Source organism: Pipistrellus hanaki (genome assembly GCF_964339955.1).
Source record: "Pipistrellus hanaki genome assembly, chromosome: 10".
Classification (NCBI taxonomy): domain Eukaryota; kingdom Metazoa; phylum Chordata; class Mammalia; order Chiroptera; family Vespertilionidae; genus Pipistrellus; species Pipistrellus hanaki.
The window spans coordinates 30869099-30894663 of NC_140512.1; the positions used below are offsets into that span (position 1 = coordinate 30869099).

At 43.1% G+C, this 25565-nt stretch overlaps 1 protein-coding gene across 2 annotated transcripts in view; it reads right to left on the reverse strand.

The window, feature by feature from the left end:
* Window positions 1-1200: 1200 nt before the first annotated feature.
* SLC25A13 (solute carrier family 25 member 13) overlaps window positions 1201-25565 on the reverse strand; it is a 153341-nt gene continuing 128976 nt past the window's right edge. For both annotated transcript variants that reach the window (XM_084896668.1, XM_084896667.1), the window contains 4 exons: window positions 14635-14773; window positions 2868-3026; window positions 2665-2755; window positions 1201-2386 (listed from right to left, as the gene is read on the reverse strand). In XM_084896668.1, the coding sequence (XP_084752794.1) occupies window positions 2200-2386; window positions 2665-2755; window positions 2868-3026; window positions 14635-14773 (576 nt within the window). In that variant the 3' untranslated portion in view covers window positions 1201-2199. The remainder of the gene's footprint in view (window positions 2387-2664; window positions 2756-2867; window positions 3027-14634; window positions 14774-25565) is intronic.

The following is a 25565-nucleotide window of genomic DNA, read 5'->3' on the forward strand; positions in this document are numbered from 1 at the left end:
GTCTCTGAGCAGGAAAAAAAAGGGGAGGATTTTAAGGAAAAGCAGCTCCGTCTGTGGTCCCCGTGCCTCTGGCTTCCTCATACCTCTGGTTTCTCATTTACTAAATAGCCCTCAGCAGCAGGTAGGTCCAGGTGAAGCCAAGGACTCTCCCGCCCCATGCAACCCGCCCTTAAAGGAGCAGGCAGGGCAGCCGCCATGTCTGAGATTCGGGTCGGTGCTTCTACCATGAAAATCGGATCTCCTATAAAATTTCACGCAAGTGAAGAAAAGGAATGCAGCGATTTATGGGGGCTTCTCTCCACATCCAGACGGCCCACGCTCGGAGGCCTTGTTATTCTAGCACCGCCCACACGGCTAAGGCCTATCTGGAGTTTTGTGACTTGCCTTTGGGATTCAAATATACACATTTATCACTTACCCCATTCCGTGGGGTTTGGGGAAGGTGGTTAGGAGGCGGGATTTTCTTTTTGGTTTTACCAAACCCAAACCACGGAGGAAGCCACGTATGTATGCCCGCTATGTCTAGGAGGGTAACAAAGCTTTGGTTCGCTTAAAAAAAAAAAAAAAAAATTCAGACTTGTGGATGGCACTGACTGTTTCCAATTTTGAACAGTAACTGGATGTCAACCTATTGACCTCCGGCAACTGAGACTGACAATGGCTGTCTCCTGGGGAGGGGAAAGTTTGAGCTGACTGCCGATGGACTCATCACAGCCCCTTCAGGAGCACGCCTGAAGCCCCACATTCTGTTCAGGCTTCTTTCCCCAAACCATTACAGCGCCGGCCAAAAATTACCAAGCGTGGGAGACAGCGGTATAAGGTTTTGGTGTGAGGGAGAACGAGTCAGAGAAAACACAATTGCCATCATTTCATACCAATCTTCACGCCCAATTTCCAGCGAAACTTTATATTGCTTTAACTTCCCAGGATTAGAAACGGCAGGAAGGGCTGGGGTTGACCAGAACAAAAGGGTGGTCGGAAAAGGGACCTTGCTAGGTCCCTTGCTTAGGGGTGATTAAATGCAGTTTCTCTTCCTCACTGTGAAAATGGCACGCTGAAAATGGGGGTGCGCATTACCTTGGAAGACCAGGAGGGTCCCTATCCGTGCCAAATGTGAATAAAATCTCCCTGTCAAAACACATCGCGTCCAATAATGGTCATTATTCACCAGGTGACATACAAAAGAAGAAAACACTTCAGTAGCTTTGAAAATAGTTTATTTCCTTCGTCACACACACACGACAAGCCTTCTGACCGTTATCGAAGGCACCACAAATTAAAAATTTGAGAGTACATTTGTCTTACATGATTCAAGATAGAGTGGATTTTACAGCAAATGGGTGCCAGCTTGGGGGGGGGGGGGGGCGCGGGGGCGGGGAGTCAGGAGAGGATCAGGGCAGGTACCAGAAACAGGCATGCGTTTTCCTAGTGTTCATTGCAACAGCCAGGAACCAGCACAGGTGCGGCCTCCGAGCAGTTTTCCCAAGTAAGCAGGCCCAGAAGTGTGGCGTCTCCGGCTGACTCCGTCCACCTCAGAAAACGCCAAGGGGACTTCCCTAAAGTGCAAGCCTTCTCGCCAGCAGTCTTGGTACTGGTAACAGAATATGATTATTAAATACCTTCAATGTGGTTTTCATTACAAAAAATAAAACATGTTTCACATAAAAGCTTTATAATATAATCCAGAGGCCAGACGTAGTGTGCGTTTAAAATCTGAAGCCAGGCTGGGCCGGCTGCTGCTGGCCACGGTTTTCATTGCTTCCAGGGCTTTACGCTTTTTCTAAATACGCACCCAGCTTCTTACCAGCTTACATGCTCATAAAACACGTGGAGCATCGCGACTGCCTTTCAGTAGCCTCTTTGGGATTATAATCCCTAACCCAAGGAGAACAGCTCTCTCATTTCTATTCTGATTTGCTCGTTCCCCCAAATCATGTGAGAGCTGGCCAAATCCTAGCAAATGTCAGGCACAAATGTGAGCAGAGGCCCGGTGAGTAATTATGAATAATTTTACAATGATCTGGTTAAGAAAACACAAAGAAAAGGAATGATTTAAAAAAAAAAAAAAAAAAGCCTGGACTTGAATTTAAAGAAGAGATAGACGTGAAAGGAATGAATTATTGCTTCCACCCGAGATGGGCATTCTTTCCCCATGTAACAACAGAACTACTGAAACTCCCCCCGCCCCCGTCAGGCCTCCTAGGGGCCTCCGCTGGTAACTTCTGAGGTAGATGCTGCTGGCTTGAAGAGAGGTAGGTACAGTCCAAATTTGTTTTCGATCCCTGCGAATGTTGCCACTGCCAGTTTGTAGCCCCCAACGTGATCAGGATTGGGAGCAGGCAGCGTGATCCGGGATTTAGGAACTGCCTCCGAGCCCATAGGTTTCCTGGAAGAAGAAAAAGGAGTGGAGAATCTGAGTTTTGTTTTATTTTTTTAACTTGGTAAACACAACCCCCAACCACTGAGCATCTGCGCCATAAAGGAGCGGTGGAATTCTAGTCAGCGGTATGTTCCCCTTGGACATAGATCTGGTCTGAAGACGTGGTTCCACTATTTTCCTACGTCTTCTCCATTTCAGCCTGGAGGTGGGCGTACCTGTCTCCAGGATGACCGAGTACAAGAAGCAACTGAAATGCAGCTTCAATTTAGCATGATGACACTTACACGCCTCCAAAATCAATGTAGAACCAGCGCTGCAGCAATTCGTATGTCAGCAAAGTCACACCAAACTGGGGTGAGGATCGAAGCACACGAGCTTTAAAAAAAAAAAGGTGGGGTGGAGGGGGGGAAGGATATCAGGTATAATTAGATTTTTTAAAAACTTTACCTGATACCAAAGGTTTAGTTAAGGACAAATTATTCCATACCGCCAGCTCCTTTCCACAGAGCCTTGGGGCCTTCCTCCTGCAGTATCTTCCGAAAGCAGTCTATCACGCCGCTGTAAGTGGTTTGGCCGGCCCTGGCGGCCACCTGTAATCGAGTCTTGATAACATCAGCAGGGGTCACTAAAGATGCCGCTGGCATACCTGCGGGAAAGACACCGCCGTGGCAGTCTGCTCACATTCTCACTATATAAAAAATAACTGCTCTTTGGACGGCTGGCCCGTGGAAGGAAAGTTAAGAATCCGAGGAAATCAGATGCCTATTTGACTGTCCCCTCTGGGACTTACCACCCTCGCCATCTTGTCTGCGGCTACGGAGGCTCCCGCACATCCATGGACACCCCTCGCCACCCCTCGCCCGCTCCCCCATCACCTCTACTTGTTGTGCTCCTATTTCTTAAATAGCTGTAATGATTTAATAACATTCCTTCCAGGGGGTGAGAGTAAACGCAGAGGAGAGAGAACGTCTTTGGATCTCTGCACGCTGCCCTCCCCCTCCCCACCGCCCCCGCTCTCCTTTTGAAATCAGAAACTCACCAAGTTATTAGATCTGATTTTTTCAGAGGTGACGCTTGTTATGCGTTTCCTCTTCATGCTTTTCTGTGGCTGCTGGCAGTCACAGGAGGTGCCTTCTCGCACACAGTCAACCACCCCCGACTCTCCAAACCCTGACCTCTCCTTACACCAGAAAAAGGCTTTACTGGTAGCTAAGAAAGCACTGGGTGCTGTGTGTGTGTGTGTGTGTGTGTGTGTGTGTGTGTATGTATGTGCACACGCGTGCATGTGTGTGTGTGTGTGTAAGTGTGTGTGTAAAGATGACCATGGAGGAGACTCGCATAGATAACACGTTAGGATTCCTTTTTTCAGAGACTGACATCTCCTAGAGAAAAATATCTGCCGGAAAGCTTAAGGTTTATACTGGCTGGCCATCAATGAAAAAAGGAACAACAACAACAACAAAAACCCTCCCCTAATTACCAATGGGAAATATTTCTACAGTCATCTTATCCAAAATGGGGCAGCCCATGTTTAGATTTTTTAAAAGCGAGACTGTGCTCAGAAGACACTGTCTCTTCTGGTTTTATTACTTTTCCATTATGAACCCACTCCAAACCAAATTGGTCAGATGCAGATGCATAAATCTCCTTTGCTTTTTTTAAGGCTTAATAATTCTGTAAGGATTTCTGTCCAAACCAACGTGGTCTGGCTCGCAGCGCCATCCCATCCTTCTAACAGACAGCTTTAAAGCTGCAGTGCGCGCGCGTCTGGGGAAGCAGGCCGGTCCACGTCTGCACTTTCCTCACGCAGCTGAAGCTCTTCCTCTCCCGTCTGGACTGAGCCCCTCACACTTCATCTCGGGTCACCGTTTCTATAAAGCCCATCACCTATCTGCATGCGAAAGAGCTCACTTTTGATTCCAGTGCTTCACTGGGTACGTCGTCCTGAATTTCCTCGGAGCTTGCTGGGATTATTTTCACTTGGAGCCAGAAGTGTATCCTCCAACATAATGGAAGGAAACAGGAAAAAATGCTTAGAAACCCACGGTGTTCACACCACCGATTTTGGTTTACTTCCTGGCTCAGAAAGAGTTTTAGTGAGGCCCGACTGCCGTAAACATCCAATAAAATCCTCCTTACAGTGCTGGGCAGGCATGTCAGAGTGTGACTGTGACAGATGCACAAACAATGAGACGGAGAGAGTTTCCTTCAAGTTAGGGTAGTTTTCGTATAGAGTTCCTTGTTATGGGGGGGGGGGGGGTAAAGCAAGAGAGATGCATTAACGGGAGGGGAGGATGGATGAGTGGGTGGCAGAGGAAAGATCCTCTTTAGTGGAATAAAATTGCCAAAAGAAACATAAGATGTTTAGTAAGATATCTAGTAAACATAAGATGTGTAGTTTCATGTGTGTGTGTTGGGGGGATGCTGGAAACACAGTAGCCTGCACAAGGCTCTCACCCTCTCCATCCCCAGCTCCCGTCTCTCAGAGGAGGCAGCTGCCCTCAGAGAATCTGTATCTCTGTAGGCAGGGGTTTTCTCTTAACCTGGAGAGCAACAGGCTGCTCCAAAGCAAGGCTGGGAAAGGCTAGTAGCCAGCCTGGTCCCTCCTGGCTTCTAAAAGGCAATGGCTACAGTGATCAAGGCCAAGTGTTCTCTGTTCCCAAGGATGGGGGTGGGCAAGAGGGAACTAGAACTGGAGGCTGCTTCTAGGTTCCTCAAAAGGGAGGGAACCCGAGGCTTCAGTGACAGACAAACGGGGAGACCTCTTGTGACAGGAACCATTTGGGGTGCTCTCTAAGCCAATAAAAAACACCCCCCTTTAAGGGCGCACAGCAGCTGGAGAACAGAAGTTTTTTCAACAAAAAGGAAGCATGACCAGCAAATGACAACCTTAGGGCAAGTCATCCTTCATTTTCCTCACTATCCCATTAGTATTTGTAAAGGACGTGCCTCTCTGGTTATGGCATTCAGAGTATATACCTATTTATTTTGGAACAAGGTTACAAGTTTCACATCCTTATCGGAATTACCTGCTTGTATCAGCTTCTAAGAAAAGTGTGGAGATTCTCACTTGGAATGAGAAAATTCCATGTCCCTGTCATACTTTTCCGTTGGGGTTTTGTAAGATAGTATTATGTTGATAATAGAGGCTGGTGTGAGTTTTTATCTAAGTGCAAACATGCCTCTGTACTTCTGAATTCTGTTCTCAAGCCCTGGTTTCCCTTTAGTCTGACACTGACATTGCTAACCTTGCTTACTGTTGGTATCTGCCTGGTACATGGTTTTTAATCCATTCTCTTTCCATTTTTCTATGTTTCTGTTTTCTCAAACTTCAGGTGACTAGATTTCTTTTCAGAACTCACCGGAAGGCATCTGTTTTGACTTAGGAGCTGTGATTGCGGTGAACAGACTTATTTCTGCCGCCCTACATTACGGCTTTAATTTTCTCTGCTTTTGTTTCCCTCTTGAACTCCACCCTTTCCTGGCGCATGTATTCCAGTGCCGCATACATTTGTTACACAGGTGTGATGTGGACAATGTGGACATCCCTCACCAGCACACATCCACTTCGTCCTTCCTTTGCTTTATCTGCCTCCCGAGGACGACTCTTGTATAAGAACGTGTGTGCCAAAGTGAACAGTTATTTGCACAGACTCTCAAGTTTAACTTCATTTGCTATTTCATGTATCTATCCCACATTCTTTCTTAAATGTACTTTCCATTTTGACTCCTGGGCTGGAGAAACTCACTTAAGCTTGCCCCGAACGCTCCTGTGCTGGGAATGTAACAGGTCCGACACATTCTCCCCTGGCATTCTGAAGCTACCCGGGACTGCAGGTGAGGAGTCCTCCCTCCCTTATTGAATTAGACATCCTGGATTAATCCTACATTAAATGTGCTCACATTTTTCATCTCTGGATTTTTGCTCCACATTCTAGAGCGTTCTTTTTTGTTGTTGTCCTTTTTTCCCCCACGAGTTTATTTTCCAGATGCCTCATTTGGTCTTTGATCAAATCCATTCTATCATTCAGACCATCTACGGATTTTTAATCTTGGCAATCCTGTTATTAGCTTTCAAGGAAGCCTCTTTACTGATCGTTCCTTTAAAATCTCTCTGAGGACCTTAATTATAGTTCTTCAAAGTTCTCCTCTGTTCACTGAATTGCTTGTTTTCTCTCTAATTCATCTGTTTACTTGCCTTACAGCTCAGTCTTGTCTGAGGACCTCTGTCTGTCTATTGATTTTCAAGTTCAAAGGACAGGCTGATTAGTGCTATGGAGGCTTCTACCAGTGTCACCCTAGGTCAGTGTCACCCACCGGCCCCTCTCCTGAATGGGAGGATGGTCTATGGGTTTTGAGACATGGGCCTGTTAACTGGATGCAAGGGACTAAGTTAGCTGAAGAGTGAGGACCTTCCAAATCCACTGAAATATGAAGTACTTCACTCTGGAAGTAGAGGGAATTATTTTACACCCCTATGGGGAAGAGTGGCCATTAACACACACACACACACACCCTCCTGTGGTAAAGGCCTAGAATTATCTTAAACCTTGCTTGTCCAGCTTTCTTTCAATCTCCCTCTTAGCAAGTGTTGCCTGAAGCTCCAAATAAAAAAGGGAGTGGGGGGAGGGGGGCTGGAGGGGACGATGACTATGCCTAACCTTCAGGCAAGGAAATGAAATTCTTTAACCCTTGCTCATAATTTACATGAAACCTCCACCCCACACTCCAGACATTCTATTGTTCATTCAGCGGTCAAAATTCTCTGGATCTTCTTTTACTACAGGTAGTTTTTCCTACCAGTGTTTTGCTCTGTGGCATCTTTCAGTCCAATTTCAGAGTCACTATGATTCTGCTTCCTGCCTTTTAAAGGAAATGCTGACATTTTCTAGTGTCAGTGAGGAGTTTTAAAAATGTATTTTTTGACATTTTAAGTATCTGAGAGGAGGAAAGGCAAATGAATATGTTCAGTTCATTACCTTGATCTAATCTCTCCATTACATTAAAAAAAAAATAACCTAAGAACTGCTTTTAAATTATTTTTCCCTTTTTTATTGAATTTATCGAATGGCATTGGTTAGTAAAATTATATAGTGTACAATTCTATAATGTCATCTCTATACTGTATTGTGTATTCACCACCTGAAGCCTAATCTCCTTCCATCACCATTTACCCCCCTTTACCCTTTTCTACCTCCACCCAACCCCCCCTTTTCTCTGGTAGTCGCCATTCTGTTGTCTATGAGGGTTTTCTTTTTCTTTGTTTGCTACCTTCAACTTTTTCACACTGCCCCCAAACCCTCCTCCTCTCTGACAGCTGTCAGTCTGTTCTCCATGACTCTGTTTCCATTTTGTTTGTTAGTTCATTTTGTTCAACAGATTCCACATATGAGTGAAATCATATGGTACTTGTCTTTCTCCGACTGGTTTTCTTCATTTTGTATAATGCTCTCCAGGTCCATCCATGATATCATAAAAGGGGATTTTTCCTTCTTTTTTACGGTCGAGTATAAATATTCCACAATTTTTTTTTATCCACTGATATACTTGGGCTGCTGCTCCCAAATCTTGGCTATCCTAATATATAAAAACCCAGGGTCCGGAAAGACCAAAGGCTCTACCAAATGCCAGGCTGAGCACACAGCAGGCTCCGGTGAGCGGGGACTGGCGCACAGGCTGAACTGCTGACCTCTAGGGAGGAGAGGGAGGTAGGGCTGATAGTGGCTACTCAGGCTGCTGGCGAGGCCCCGAAGAGATAGAGAAGCAGAGTCTGATCCGCAATCTTGAGGCTGCGGATCGGACCCTGCTTCTCTCTCTCCCTCCCTCCCTTTGGGCCTCACCAGCAGCCAGGACAGAGGGGGAGAGGAGAGGGGTAGAAGAAAGGGGAAGAGGAGAGGGGGAGAGAGGGAGAGAGAGGGGGAGAGGAGAGGGAGAGGGAGGGAAAGGGGGAGGGGGGGAGGGAGGGGGGGAGAGGGGGGGAGAGGGGGGGGGAGAGAGAGACAGAGAGAGAGAGAGAGAGAGAGAGAGAGAGAGAGAGAGAGAGAGAGATCAGGCCCAGAGATGCTGATTGGCATAGAAACCAACCAATCAGAACCAAATCTGGGTGAACTGCGAAGGCAGAACTTAGAAGGTGGGGGCTGAGGAGGGGTTTTAAGGGCAACAGCTGTTTGGTGTAAGGTGTAAGAAAGCAGTCAATTTTTTAATGACCAGTTTGGCATATAGTGCATATGTTTGGCTATCAGTCCAAATATAGGGATTACGTATTTTTGCCTGTCAAGAGCATCTCCTCCTTCTGAAAAGGACCCCCCCCCCCAATTTAAGCAATCCTGTCCTATATAATCAATCTATACTAATAAAAGGGTAATATGCTAATTAGACCAGGTCGACAGGCCACGTTCTGAATGGTAGGGGCCAAGGCAGAGGAATTTATTGGCAATCAGGCCGGCGGGGAGGGGGGGGAGCAGTTGGGAGAGAGATCAGGCTGGGAAGGGAGGGCAGTTGGGGGCAACCAGGCTGGCAGGGGGGGCAGTTGGGGGCGAGATCAGACCAGCAGGGAAGAGCAGTTAGGGGTGATCAGGCAGGCAGAGGCAGTTAGCAGAGAGGTTATGGGCTATCAGGCAGGCAGGCAGAGAGTTAGGAGCCAGTAGTTCCAGATTGTGAGAAGGATGTCCCCCAAAGGTTCCCAGATTGGAGAGGGTGCAGACTGGGCTGAAGGAACTGCCCCCCAACCCCCTGCATGAATTTTGTTGTAAATAATGCTGTAATGAATATGTATAACTCATTTTGAATCAGTGTTTTGGGTTTCTTGCAGAACATTCCCAGAAGTGGAATCACTGGGTCATAAGGCAATTACATTTTCACTTTTTTGAGGTAACTCTTCACAGTGACTGAATCAATTTGCATCCCCACCAATAGTGTACAAAGGTTCCCTTTTCTTCATATCCTCATCAACAATTGTTTGTTATGAATGATAGCAATTTTGACAGGAGTGAGGTGATAACTTATTGTGGTTTTTAATTTGCATTTCTCTGATGATTAGTGATGTTGAGCATCTTTCCATATGTTCATTGGCCATCTGTATGTCCTCTTTGGAGAACTGACAATTCATGTCCTTTGTGCATTTTTTTATTGGATTGTTTCTTTTTAGTTGAGTTTCATAAGTTCTTTATAAATTTTGGATATTAACCACTGATCAGATGTATTATTGGCAAATATATTCTCCCATTAAGTGAGTTGTCTTTTCATTTTGTTGATGGTTCCCTTTGCTGTGCAAGAACTTTTCAGTTTGATGTAGTCTCATCTGTTTTTCTGTTGTTGTGTTTCTCTTGCCTAAGGATATATCAGGAAAAAAATTTGCTATGAGGAAAGTCTGAAATTTTAATGCCTATGTTTTCTTCTAGGATTTTTATGGTTTAGAGTCTAAACTTAAGTCTTTAATCTACTTTATTTTTTTGTATGGTGTGAGAATGTATCTGTCCAATTTTTCCCAATACTATTTATTGAATAGACTATCTTTACCATGCTGTTTTGATTACTATGCCTTGTAGTCAACTCAGGTAGCGTGATTCCTCCAACTATGCTTTTCTTTCTCAATATTGCTGTGGCTATTTGATGTCTTGTGGGATTCCATATAAAATTTGGAATATTTGTTTTAGTTCTGTGAAATATACCATTGGTATCTTGATAGGAGTTGTATTGAATCTGTAAGTTACTTTGGGAAGTATGGACAATTGAACATTAACATGGTATATGCTTCCACTTATTTGTATTGTTTTCAATTTCCTTTTTTAGTGACATATAGTTTTATGAGTAGAGGTCTTTTACATCCTTGATTAAATTTATTCCTAGGCATTTTATTTTTGGGATGCAATTATAAACATACTATTTAGCCTCCATGTCTTTGTGTGTTTTTATGGAATGTAATTTATTTCTAGTTTCATACCATTGTGGTCAGAGAAGATGCTTGATATGATTTCAGTCTTATTACATTTACTGAGATTTGTTTTGTGTCCTAACAAGTAGTCTATCCTAGAAAATGTTCCATGTGCACTTGAAAAGAATGTATATTCTGAAAATTTAAATTAAATCATCTGATTGAGTGTGTCATTTAAGGACACCATTTCCTTGTTGATTTTCTGCCTGGAAGATCTATCCAATGATGTCAATGGGATGTCAAAATCCCCTACTGACTCTATTACTGTCAATCTTTCCCTTTATGTCCATCAGGATTTGAGTTAAATATTTAGGTGCTCCTATGTTGGGTGCATAAAAGTTTATGAGGACTATATCCTCTTGCTGGATTGCTACCTCTTTATTATTATGTAGCGTTCTTCTTTGTCTCTTACCATAGGCTTTGTTTTCAAATCTATTTTGTCAGATATAAGTATTGCTATCCTACCGTGTTTCCCCGAAAATAAGACATCCTCCAAAAATAAGACCTACTTACAGGTTTCCTTCTGAGTGAAATATAAGGCATCCCCCGAAAATAAGGCCCCCCTAGGCTAAACATGAGAGATTTGGTCCTGATTCTGAAAGAAATGGAGTCATAAGAAATTCACCAGGAAATTCAGGAATTGGATTGTTATGATGATGTTCCAGAAGATGATGACATGATTGTCATTGAATAAATGAGTAAATTCTTGATAATGTAGGATTCACAGTTTGTCTGGTTTGTGTGGATAACTACCATACTACCATACCGTATACAGGTAATAAATTTCCTTTATTTTCATTTAACAATAAATGTGTACCATATTCTTCTTCATGGAAAAGTAAGACATCCCCTGAAAATAAGACCTAGCGCATCTTTGGGAGCAAAAATTAATATAAGACACTGTCTTATTTTCGGGGAAATAGGGTAGGTCATTTTTTCCATTTGCATGAAGTATTGTTTTCTATCCTTTTACTTTTAGTCCATATGTATCTTTCGTTGTGATGTGGTTCTCTTGTAGACAGCATACATGTGTGTCTTGGTTTCTTATCCATTCAGGTACCCTATGTCTTTTGATTAGAGCATTTAAGCAACTTACACTTAAAGTGATTATTGATAGATACATATTTACTGCTATTTTAATCTTTTAACTATGTTCCCCTGTTAAAGAAGACCCTTTGACATTTCTTGTAATGTTGGTTTGGTAGTAACTAACTTCTTTTTTTTTTTTTCTTGTCAGGGAAGCTCTTTATTTCTTCTTCAATTTTACACAACTTTGCTGGGTGGAGTAGTCTTGGTTGTGTGTTCTTACTTTTCATTACTTTGAATGTTTTATGCCAATCCCTTCTGGCTTGAAATGTTTCTGCTTAGAACCCAACTGACAGTCTTCTGGAAGGTCCCCTGTAGGTAACTAACTGTCTTCCCTTGCTGCTTTTAAGATTCCCTCTTCGTCTTTAAACTATGCCATTTTAATTCTCATGTGTCTTGGTGTAGGCCTCTTTGGGTTCATCTTTTTTGGGGACTCTGTACTTCACGGTCTTGTATGTCTTTTTACTTTACGAGGTAAGGGAAGTTTTCAATCATTCCTTTTCAAATAGTTTCTCAATTCCTTGCTCTCTCTCTCCTCCTGGTGGTACCCCTATGATGTAGACATTGTTACGCTTCATATTGTCCCAAACGTCCCTAAACTATCCTCATTTTAAAATTACTTTTGCTTTTTCGGCTCTGATTGGGTATTTCTTTGTACCTTGTCTTCCAAACCACTGATTCTAAGTGAACAAATTGGAATATGAACCTGGGTAGTCTGACACCATGATCCATGCCATGAATCTCTTTGCTGTGATGGCTAACAATGTTTCAGAAATGATATTAAGTGAAAACTACACACACACACACACACACACACACACACACATATATACACACACACAATGTTATCAAAACTCTGTTAAAAACCATTCAAGGGGGAGAAAATTAACAAAAAATGTTAAATAGTGATTATAGTGTGATGAAATAATGGATAATATTTTATTTTTTATTTTTATTATTTTTTTGGTTTTATTTATTTATTTTTATTTTTTTATTTTTTTCTCATTTTTTTATTAAGGTATTATGTGTGTACATTCCTTACCAATCCCAACCCACCCCCACTCCCATACAAGCCCTCCCTCCCCAGAGTTTTTCACCCATTGGTTATGCTTATATAATGGGTAATATTTTATTTAACCTTTATGCTATTTTCATAAACATAAAAAAAAACCTAAAAGAGAAAAAAAATCAACTAGTAATTTCTATAGCTTGGTTGTATGGGCTTTTAGAAAATACCACCCAGAGATGAAATCATGTCTGAGTAGCTATCTTCTGCAAGCGAAGAATTAAAGGGGATATTTTTGTGGTGTGAAGAAAAAACAAAGTCTTAGACTTTGATCTGAGCTTTAATTCTTCTGATTTCACAATTGATTTCTGTAGTGATTTATAGACAGACTCTTTTGGATTCAATAAACAATTGGCTAACATTTATTGAGTATTTATTATATTCTAGGCACATGGTTGCTCTCACTTGAGCCTCACAACCATGCCTCCTAGTTGGTAATTATCTCCATTTATAGCCAAGGAAACCAAAGCTTAGGGGAGATTAAAATGACTGCCGAGACCGGTTTGGCTAAGTGGATAGAGCGTGAGCCTGTGGACTGAAGGGTCCCAGGTTTGATTCCGGTCAAGGGCATGTACCTTGGTTGCGGGCACATCCCCAGTGGGGTGTGTGCAAGAGGCAGCTGATCGATGATTCTCTCTCATCGATGTTTCTAACTCTCTATCTCTCTCCCTTCCTCTCTGTAAAAAATCAATAAAATGTATTTTAAAAAAATAAAATAAAAATAAGTAAATAAAATGACTTGACCAAGGTCATGCACTACTACATGGTCAGTTCTCCCTATTAGGTGTTCAACCTTATTTCAAGTCAGTCATTTAAAGCAAACTGTATGATAACCTTTGGCTCAAAAAATATTACCATTTATATATATGTAAATGATACCTAAAGGACACAGTGAGTCAATGGCAAGATGGGATTAAGTGTGGGTAGTTTATATTCTTGTCTTGAAATCATGATTTCCTGATACAGGTAGAGAGATCTCATTGCTACTTTTATACCAGGGTTCCCCCGGGGAAGCCAGGAAGGATCAATCCTGCCTCCTATGCCAATATCACTGCCTTTGAAGAAAAAGAATTAATTAAGAATAAAGAGCAGCTACCTGGGTTCCTTCCTCCAGGGGCTCCCCAGGCTACAGGCAGGACAAGGAGCCCACAAAACAGCAAGCAACTTCTCAAAGCCGGGGGTTGGTCTCAGGAGACTTAAGCCACATATCTGATGAGAACAACACCTGTATCAAAACTGTTTGGACCCAAGCATCACAGGACTGCCTTAGGGTTTGTTAACTCATTAAATGTTTGTCAACACCTGGAGAGCTAATCCAGATTGTTCCGGCCTTTAGGGTCTCTGCACCAGGAGTAGCATCAAAGAACACACTGATCCCTGCTGTGGCTATAATCAAATTTCCTCTAGGGATTTACATGGCGATGGAGGAAACCAACCTCCACCTCTATTTATCTTCTCCTGATATTTTCACTGTAGCCCTGAAAAAAGATGACAGCCATTTCTCTCTGGGATTCAATTAACACGCACACCCAGCTCCTCTGATCTTACACGGCGAGGAGGAAGCAGGTGTCTAACAGCACCAAGCGGTACTACATTTCTTTTCTCTAAATCAGTGTTTCCCAAAGTGTGGTACACGTACCCCCAGGGGTAAGGGAAGAGTTTGGTGGGGTGGGGATATTCACTGCACCGTGCTTAGCTGCGCCTAATTCTATGTTCTCATGAGTACGAGGAGTACTCAGCGTTATGAAAATGATAGAAGGGGTACACATATGTCAAAAGTTTGGGAAACACTGCTCTAAATAATACGATTGCTTCAACTCTGGTCATACATGCTTGTGCTTAGATACCACTAAAACACAATTCATTTCTTACACTTCCGACTTAGTTCTCCTTCTCATGCTATGAAGTAAAACTAAATGGGAACTTGAAGTGGAATCCAATAATACCACCAATCGCACCAATTTTTAATGAGCCTTTTCTGGAGTTAAGAAATCAACTTGTCCAACAGTGTAATCTGCCAGAAGTAAGGCTCACTTTCTTCCCATTCTTTTCAGTGGCTCTTCACAGCAACACATAGCCAGCCATGACCTGTGTGCCCGGTGAGCAGCTAGAAGCAAAGTTCCAGTGTAGTGGTGTGGGTGGGCACGGAGCTCTCGGAGGGGTACTCACCAGCGATGGCACCAGCCAAGAGCAAGCTTCCAGGGCTCACTTGCCCATCTTCGTTTGCGAAGGAAGCCTTCACGTGAGCGTAGCACGGGAAGTAGATGGCCGAGAAAGGAATGTCCCGCAGAAAGCATGCTTTGGCACCCTGTCCATTGGAAAAAGGAAGAAAAACTACATGAAACACATGTCCCATTGAGAAGATCAAGCTTCTCTGGAACTTATCTTGGAACAAAATATTCCCTGAGAAGACTGAATTGTACTCACAAATTAAAAGGGATAAAGGAGTATCACCCAAATTCTGCAAGTAATAAGTCTAAATTTCCTTTTTTTAAAGGAAAACTAATCTTATGGAGGAAGAAGGGGGTAGTGCTCGATTTTTCTAATAGTAAGATTTCTATTCAAATGATTTTGGGACTTTGTCTGTGACATGCTTTCCCTACGGAGGGCAGGTCACTCGCATTTCAAGGAGGTTTTGTTCTCAGAAGATGGGCAGCCAACAGCCAAGATGCTTCTTTGTTCAAATAGGAAGTAGAACAATTAGATAGGTGGCAGGGAAAGAAGCTTATTTTTTTTTGTATTGTTTCAGACTCTGTTGAAAGTGTTGGACTCCTTCCCAGAAAAAGTTACACATGTGTAAAAAATTATATACCTTTTCAGTGGGCTCATGGATCCCCTAATTTACTCAGTATACTTACCCCCTGCCCTGCAGGATTTATGAAACAGTGACAAATGCCTTAAAATGTTTACGATAATTCCTACATATTTAATACCTGGTTGCAGAACAATGAACAACTAGAACCAAGTCTTCACCAAATAATGTTTGGTGTCAAAATGGTGACGGGGGGAAGGCCTTGAGAATGGATGCATGCGCGGTTAGATGAAACAGTTAATCGTCTAATGGAAACCACAAGATGTATATTGTGTTTAGGTAGGCTAAAGACAGAAGGAGTCACCCTTTTGCAACACTTTATGATTTAATAGCATTTCTCTTACAGATCTGTAAAACCTAAAGCTTTCCACCAAATTGAGAGATTCCTTAAAGAAAATAATGATCCCATCCAAATTCACCAGATGCAGTTAAGCCCAGTGATATTTACTGAAGTCCAAGGATGTTGGATCTTAGGTATTTGGGGCTGACGGTGGCCTTCAATCTGTCAAACTTCCTTAACACTGCACATTCATTACTGTAGCTTTGCTTTTCTGACTCCACATTACACTCCTGACTCAAACTGAGCTCGTGGGTAACAAAACCCTTCATCCTTCTGCATAGGAACTGCTATTAACCCAGGTCTCCTGTAACCTAATTAGTTGCCTTCAACAAGTAACATAAGTAGCACTTCATGTTTAATCCTATTAAACTTCCTCCTGCTTTGGCCCATCCTTCCAACCAGAACAAATTCTTGGAATCTGGACCTTGTCATGCTGCTTATTTCTCAGCCAACTCACTCATGGATGCGATTCAGATGCCTCTGTCCCCTTTGAGCAGCTATTTCTTGAAAAAAAGGAGAATACACACCATGTTCTGCTATTCACCCCACACCTTTCTATCTGGTCTACCCCCAAACTGTTAAAGGCCTAAGTGAGAAGAGAAACCACAACATCCACCATACCCTGGACAGTTAATCTAGCAATTGTATAACTATTAGTGCCCATGCTGCTGACTTGCTCAGGGCACATCCTTGGAGACAGTGCCAGAGACAAGTCCAAGACTTAGGACTCTCAAGCTCTTTCCCTGTCCTCCAGCTTTTCAAGAGGAAGAAGTATAATATAACCCCAATGCCCATGTATAGTATCCAATATTTTCTCTATGATTAGTTTTTAAAAAGTGATCATGTAGGTAGTTACTGTGTAAGGGTAAGAACTACCACCCATTTGTTTCTCTAGTTTCGCTTTCTTTTTCTTATTTTGCCTCCAAACCTTCCTGTAAGTTCTGTCAGCTATTTGTTTACATGTAGACTCTGTCCAAGAGATATTCAAATATGATACCAAGGAACCAAGTCACGTGAAGAGCAGTTAAATCTTCGCGCCTGGCTCCCTCAGTTTGGTGGGAAGCACTGCCATGTTACTGACTTTCTACAGGAATCACTCTGGAGTAATTTTTAAAGCTGATATAGTTCCTCCTCCTACAACCCTTGCTTTTTACTGAATCCATTTGTTTTTACTTTTAATCGCACCTCCCACATCTTCGAATTTTTAGAGCCAAACCTCAGTCCATATGCTGTGTTGTTTTGCTGGTAAATACTTCCCCCTTTAAAATGTGTTTTTCCCTGACTATGAAATATTAAGTATTTATCATAGACAATACAGAAAAGTACTGAAAACTGAAATCACTCTTCATTTCCACTAGAGATACCACTACAACTATTGTACACATTTTGGAGCATTTCAATCAACAGCAATATCAACCACCATTCATTCCATAGTTGGGACCATGACTAAATTTTCTTTCTATTTGTTATTTCAAAAACTTCCACCATCTTTGGTCTTGGTTGTCCTAGAGATTAGGCCTGGTATCCTCATCCTCTCTAAGCTTTGTAATGATGCCCCTTTCCCATTTTCCTCTCCTTGGTTGGCTTGATTCCTTTCAGGTAAAGCTACTCAATGGCCCATTCATCTGATTAATCAAGGGACCTATCACTCTGCATCTTCTTGGACAATTTTTAAGCTGAGAACACCAACCTCTTAAATACCAGCTCTTCATTCATTTAAACCCAAATGCCACCCTTTTCCACTGGGGATCCTTTATCCAGAAGGTAGACAGGGAGTGGATTCCACGTGGCTCCACGCTGTCCGTACTTGGTCAGTGCTGTTCCAGGCTTTCTTCTCACTCTTACATCTGCCTTGATCAGCCTGGCTTGTTTCAGGGTGTGAGCAACCAGGGGCCAGGAACTGCTGTCTGATTTAACTTAGAAAACGGCAAAATCTCTGGCTGTCAGTGGGGCCCAAGACACGTTCCTGGTGACACTGAGTTAGCTTTGCCAAGTCATACAGAGAAAACCACAACTAAAAAGATAAATGAGAGGCTTTGGGCTATGTTGTCAGATTTCTGCAAGGACAACGAACTCATTTCTTGGAAAACTATACTAGAGACCAAAACCAAGCTTTCTGTTTTTCAAACAAAGATATGTAATTTGCTGTGGACACAACAGAGCTGAGGAGGAAGTTGTGGAGAATTCTAAACTGGAATGGTAACGAGAGAGAGAGAGAGAGAGAGAGAGAGAGAGAGAGAGAGAGAGAGAGAGAGAGAGATCGAGATCAGCCCTTCTTAACTGATATGGATTCATTGTGACCAGAAGGCCCGAGTAGATGTGATCTGAAACACCATAGGACACAGGAAGGGTAAGGCCACGGGAAGCAGCAGCGGGTTTTCCCCAGAAGGAGCTCTCTCTGCTGGAATCAGGATAATCAACCAGGTACCAGCGTGAAAAGAAGCGCCTCATAATGGGTGTGATGTGCTTTAAGAGATGTTTGAAAACAGCCCCAGATGACTGAGAAGAAAAATGGCTTAATCAAAACACAAATGAACAAACAAATAAAAAGAACAACCTAAGGAAAAATGGACAGGACTATGCTGCATTTTTTCTACCGGGGATGCAACAGTGCATAATAAAAATCAAGTAGTTTGTGCGTAATGAAGCAAATGTTAAAACTACGTAAGAGGTCTTAGGTTTCTGAAAATATGAAAAGGCAAAGCCAAGGAAGAAAGATAAGGTGAGCAGCAGCCTCCACCTCTGCTCTGCAGAAGCAGGACAGCCTTGCCAGCCAGTTAAAACTTTTAAAACCTCACCAGACTGGAGCAGCTCAGTGGTTGAGCACTGACCTATGAACCAGGCCAGGGTTGTAGGCTCACTCCCTAGTAGGGGGTATGCAGGAGGCAGCCAATCAATGATTCTCTCTCATCACTGATGTTTCTATCTCTCTCTCTCTCTCTTCCTTCCTCTCTGAAAGCAATACAAATATACTATATATATAAAAAACAAACAAACAAACAAAAAAAACCAACCACCACCACCACCACCACCATTTAAAAACTCAAATTTCTACTGATGGAGGCATGCAGAACCCATGATACACCCCGCTATTCTATCACTGGGTATTGGGAAATGAGCATCGGGAGAAACCAAGCTCTGAACCGTCCTCATTTGTCACACATACTAAAGGCTGCCTTCTTCCGGGGGTTGGGAGGGAACAGGGGTTTAGGAGTAAAGGAGGTGGTGACTGTGTTAGTCCCTGTGAAGTGCCCGCTGCCATATACTACATGTGAAGGGCAGGGGGGAGGAGGAGACCCTTTTCCCTGCCTCTCCCCTGCTGCATCCCTCACAGCCCAGCACCTGCTCAGGCTCCTCCAGGCACACATCCCTGGCCTGAACAGGCATGGGAGCCCAGTTCCCAAGAAAAGCTAGTAACTCTGCAGAAGGTTGGAGAAAAAGGCACAGACTTCTTAAATTTCCCTGGCCTCCTCTCCTCACCTCTTCCTTCAGGTCAAAGGCACAAAGGCAGGTGCCAATTTGTAAGGCAGCCCCAGGCAATACCTGACCTGTGGCTCCTCACAAAGAGAAGGGAAGCAGATGTGAAAAGGCTTTTAAAGTCCCAACAGAGAGGAGGCCTCTCTCCGGATTCCCTGATAAATCCTTCACATGGGTGGTGAACACCCACTCCCCGTCCTACAGCAAAACAGAAACCTGTTTGACTTGAATCCTGCGTGCCCCCGCTGCGATATTTACAATGTGATCAGCCACTTTGAACAGCAGCTTTATAATAAAGGGAAACATTCCGTGCTGCCCAAGTGCCTGCGTCAGCCACACAAAAAATAATTACTTTGGCCATTTAAAAAATTAATAAGTTACAAAGTATGGGCCACCTAAAATAAACCTGGAGATTTTTATTTTCAGTAAATAATTTTCTTGCTGCATAAGAAAATCCCCACATTTCCTGCCTCTCCTTCTCACTGGTTCCCGAGGCAGCCCTGGTTAGCCCTGAATGTCCTCTGAACACAGTAAAGTCACCCGGGAAAAATTAATAAAACCAAAATGTGATCGTCTGATCTCTTACTATTCATTAAAGCCCTCTTTCTCCAAAGAGGGTGCATTATTGTGTGTTTTTTTTCCTCCTTTTAAATAAAAGACCCACAATAACCCACCAGCAACTATAAGAGGCATCTCAGGGGAGGCCCCTATGTAATTGACTAGAATCAAAACTCAGATCTAGTTTAATGATGGACTCTACGGCTCTACAGCAGTGGTTCTCAACCTGTGAGTCATGATCCACAGATTGAGAACTCTAGCAGGGTCGCCTAAGACCAACCGAAAAACACAGATATTTACATTACGATTCATAACAGTAGTAAAATTAAAGTTATGAAGTAGCAACAAGAATAATTTTATGGTTGGGGGTTACCACAGCATGAGGAACTGTATTAAGGGTCTCGGCATTAGGAAGGTCGAGAACCACTGCTCTACGCCAACTCTGTATCATTCTGAAGTCTCTCGTCATCATTCTAGTTAAGGTCCAGAAAAGCTTCTGTAGGGAGAGGCCTCACTGAACTTGAAGTTATAGAGTCCACAGTCGATATAAGCCTGTGCCACAGGCTGAGAGATGCTGGCCCCCGTATCCCTGCGGCAAAGGAATTTATTTTGCGTCTCCTGCTTTCTTGGATGAGGCCACTGTGTTGAAAGCCCGAGGGAGCTTTAATCAATTCTTAAGTTGCCGGAATCATCCACTCAAATTTACTCTGGCAGCTCTGTCTGACATGAAACTGTCAAGAGATATGTAACACAACGGGATTTGTATCTTACACACACACACACACACACACACACACACAACACACACACACACACACACTGCTATCTCTAATGTCTTTTTTCCCCCTTTTTCTTTTAAAGCTCTTCATCTTGGTTGGTATCACACCTGCCCAATCAATGCGAGGGGCAGGAAAAAAAAGAAAAGAAAAAACAGTCCTGAAGGGTGGCTGCTGATAAAGAAGTCAGGGCCAGGGCAGGTCTTTTCGCATGCTAATTCCTGCTTATTCTAGCTGTACCTGCAAACACAGCTCTAAACAGATGGTGGCTAATACAGGGGAAGGTAATTACACTCACAAAGGCACCTCTGTGTCAGGGCTGGGCACCAGGAGCCAGCAGGTCTGGGAGACGGAGGCTTAACAGAGACTCCTGCCGTGAATGCACATTGTCTAGCGTGGGGGGCAAATGCCAGACCGGGGACCCTGCAGCCCTCAAGACAACAGTGGTGCACCTTGTCTGCGAAAGTTATTTAATGCTCCTGGCACCTGTAGCCAGAGCCACCCCGCTCTCCCTAACGTGCAGGTTGAGGATTTATTTGGCATGTATAATTGTATATTTTGATCCTGGAGCTGCACACAATGGGCAGCATGTCATGTCTTGATCCCTCAGCATTCCTCCTGGCTTCTCCCATGCCAGTTAACCCGTGGCTCCCAGCCTGGCAGCACCTCTGCTGTCCAGTCCGGGGATGGTGAGGGCCACGAGGCTGGGATTCGGGCAGGGTGGGAAATATCACTGGTGCCGGGACCTGGTATGTGATTGTGTTGTTGGAGTTAGAACCGAATAAACCAGCCAACAACTGGAGGCTCAATATCAGTGACATTGAAAGGACTTCCATTTTAAGGTAAAATAGCAATGGCTATGATTTGTTCTCTTGATTCCAGAGACTTTTAGGGCGTAGGTTTCTCCTGAATTTCATTTTTAAGAAGGGCATTTGGCAACTTGAGATTTTTGGGTAGGAAATTCCTTCGTGTCAGTGTTGGCTCTTCCCTACCGTTCTACCACCACACGCTGCGTTGCCAACAGCGCTCATTGGCTAGAAACCTTCCAGAGAGAGCCAATGCTTTCTCCAGGAGGTGCTCAAGCTGGTCTGCTCTTGAACCATCCTCTTGACAAGTTTCATTCAACCTCCACTATTGTGCGGGCAATGGGCGTGATCAGTCCTCTGTTCTATTCTCCTTGGTGTAGATCCAGGGAGAAAGGGAGAGCTCTTTATTCCAAAGTCCCTCAGCGCACCCAACGAGGGCCATTTCTCTGCAGTTGTGGCTGGGGAGTCTCTTCGTGTTTCACCTTTCTACAATAACTGCAATTCTTGGAGAAGGTGATTCTCAGAGAGGAAGCAGGCTGCATTCAAAGAAGTACTTTAAAATAAATCCTCTTAACTATGATTCTCTACCTGCATCCTGCCTCCTCTCACGCAGCAGGACACTGAGACCTGGGCTCAAAGTATTGCTCTGCCACTTGGTATCTGATGGTGGGTAAAGCTCTTATTCTTACGCTCTCGGGGCCTCCAGTTTCTTATCTCTAAAATGCGAGTAATGTTTGTATTGATATCAGAATTAAATTTATATCCAATGATTCATATAAAGGATCTAGTAACAATACCTAGTCCAAGGATCATTGATATAAGGTGATGATATAGAGGTAATTATTACAATCAATGAAAAAAACAAAACAACACTCTCTTCTTGCAGCTGAAAACAGAAATAGCTAATATATTCCTTAAACAGAAGCTGGCATAGGACTCCTATGTGGTTTCATACTTGAATCACAGTAGAGTTCTACATTTATCAGGTAAGAACCAATCAATCTTTTATTTGGCGGAAGGCCTAATCCTACCAAATAAGCTTCAATAGTTTGCTAACTTGATCATATCCCACATGGGACATATCACCTTAATTTACAGTTAGCGAACATTTCTTACACTGGCCATCTTTTAAGTGCATACCTTGGTCACAATTAGAAACTAGAGGGAGGTAAGAATAGATTGTCAGATATCTACGTCACTGCTGGAAAATATATTCAGAGCACTCCACAACCAGTGGGTGAGTGGCAGCATTTTCAAGACTTTAGACCTGAAGGCTAGCATGCTAATATTATACAAGTGTCGCTGAAATGAAGAAGTGCTGTGTTAAAACCAATTTTGCAAGCACTTAGCAAAAGAAAGAAATAACAACGCAACAAAGCATGAACTTGATAATAAAATGTTTGTCTCTGGAAAGGCTATCTGCAGCACAGGGTGAGAACACTAACCTTTTATTGTTACCTACTCTTGAATATCTGAATTTTCATCTTTTCAAAACTATACTGTCTTTCGAATTATTTTTTTAAAAGAACTTTATGGCACTGGAATGATTATAGTCTCTCACCTCCCTTAACACTCATCACTTTGAAGGCAATAATACTGCATTCAATCTTTGTAACTCTGGCACCTACTAGAATTAATCATTAACAAGTATTTGGTGAATGAATGGAAGAATGAAAAAAAATTTAATCATTTCCTAATAATTTTAAGAAACTTTTCTAGCCCCGTCTGCATATTCAACTCCTTTGGTCACTGATTTATAAAAATAATATTTTTCATCCAGCCAGTGTGGTTCAGTGGTTGAACCAGGAGGTCATGGTTCGATTCCTCATCAGGGCACATGCCTGGGGTTGCGCTCAATCCCCGTAGGGGTGTGCAGGCACAAGAGGGTAAACTCCTTATAAAACAATGCGTTATCGATATACCTTCATGTCCCCAGGGCAGAGCTTGCTGGGTGAATGGATGGATGTCTCCTTTCTTTGCATTAGACTTCCCTATTATCATGGTCTTCTTTGGTCATTACTTGCCCACATTCATTCATTGTCAGTGCTCTCATATCCTTGTGATAACTTGTAAACACGTGGCTTTTGCTTACCCTTCATGGGCTCAACAAATACTTATCAACTGTCCACTTGTGTGCCAGAAACTGTTGCCAGCAGCAGTGAACAAGACAGGTCTCTGATATGCAAGCACACTCCAGATAAGGAGACATACACAGAGAGAAATCTATCAGGTGGTGACAAGTGCCATGCAGTGACCTGGCTGTCTTTCTGAGTAGGCATCTGCTGGGCGAAGACGTGAGGGGCAGGGCCTTCATGCAGGCGGAAAAGTGAGAGAGAGTGAGCTTGGAGAGTCTGAGCGAAGAAAAGGCAGCAGGGCAGCCAGCGGAGAGGGAGGGGAGAACAAAAGTGCAGGGGAAGAGAGGCCAGGAGGGAGGGAGCGAGGGTGCTGTTCTAGGTGCAGCAGGAAGCTTCTGGGCAAGGACACGTTTCCTGTACCGCATGATAGTTTCCGCTCAAGTACCATCTCATCCGAGAGGCCTCCCCTGACCACTCTACTACAATGCACCCCCTCCCTCAGTGCTTGCCTGCCTTGGCCCTTTCCATACCCTCACCCTGCCCTGCCTGCTTCTTCATCAAGGTTCTTAGTACCAACAGATGTCACATGTTTGTTATCTGAATGGCTGACTTTTTCTATCAACCAATGTGTGAGCAGGGACTTGGATTCCATAGCCATACCCTAAATGGCTAGAACAGGGCGTACAGTTGGCTCTCAACAGAACTGTGTTGAGTAGGTGAATTAATCTGATTCACAGTTTAAACAGATCAACTTGGCTGCTGTGTGGATGATGGATTTGGAAGAGTCAGGAGTCAAACCCGTGAGAAGGCTTTCCCAGAGGTCCAGGGAAAAGCCGCCTGTGGGAGAAGAGGGGTGGAACTGTCACTGCGGAGGTGGTAAAGCCATAGCATCTCGCTGGGTGTTAGAGAATTAGCATGGCACCAGCTCCTGGCACTAATGACTCAACAGGTGTTTTCTTCATGTGGAGCCACGAGCTCATAAAAAAAGTATTTCTTTAAAAGCTGCAATAAAGAAATTTTCTTGTGTACTTACATGTTACCAACATAAAATTAATAAACTGATACAGTTCGACAAAATCTATGAACAATAAAAATGCACCTGTTCTATGACCTAACAGCTTCATTACTAGAATTTATCACTGGGATAAACTCACAAAAGTATATCCAAACATATGCAGGGATAGTCCCCCTGCTATGGCATATAACACCCCCAAACTAGAAACAATATAAATACCGATCAGTATAAATACCCAACATTTTTAAAATGTTTCTACGGCTATTAAATAAAATGAGGAAAGAGCTTTAAGATATACATTATACTTAGAAAGATTCCATTTTTGCTAAAACACACACACACACAAGATTCTGATAGAGATACAATTAGGGATAGAGAGAAAGAGAAAGCAGGAAGGAGAGAGGTAAATATTGATCTAAGTAGGTTTTATTTTCTTAGAGATAATATGAAAAACACAAGCAATGGTTATCCTTTGAAGAAAGAATAGGATTAAAAGGGGTAGAGAGGCCCTAACCAGTTTGGCTCAGTGGATAGAGCATCAGCCTGCAGACTGAAGAGTCCCAGGTTCAATTCTAGTCAAGGGCATGTACCTTGCTTTTGGAAACATCCCCAGTGGGGGGCGTGCAGGAGGCAGCTGATTGATGTTTCTCTCTCATTAATGTTTCTAGCTCTCTATCCCTCCCCCTTCCTCTCCGTAAAAAATCAACAATATATATATTAAAATAAAATAAAAGGGGTAGAGAGAATTTTACTTTCAGACATTTCTGATTTTTCTTTGAAACATAAAATTGTATTCCCTTTAACACAAACAAATAGGCCTGGCCGTTGTGACTCGGTGGATGTATGTGGCACATGATCAGGGCACAGGTCCCAGTTTCAGGCCAATCCCCAGTAGGGGGCATGCAGGAGGCAGCTGACCAATGATTCTCTTTCATCATTGATGTTTCTCTCTCTCTTCCACTAGAAAATCAATAAAAATACATTAAAAACAAATGACATCCCTTTGGGATAACTAGCAGAATAATCAAGAACGTGTATCATTACTTGCTTTCTGGTTTTATGGACAGTAGTCCAACGATTCGACACATACACAATGAATGAACACACATGCACAAGTATGTACATGGATGACTATATATCTGAATACTCTAGAATGCAGTGGACAAAGACCTCTGGTTAGAACACAGTAGATACAGCCCATATTTGCAAGCGACTTTCCAGGCAGCAGCCAATGCACCGCA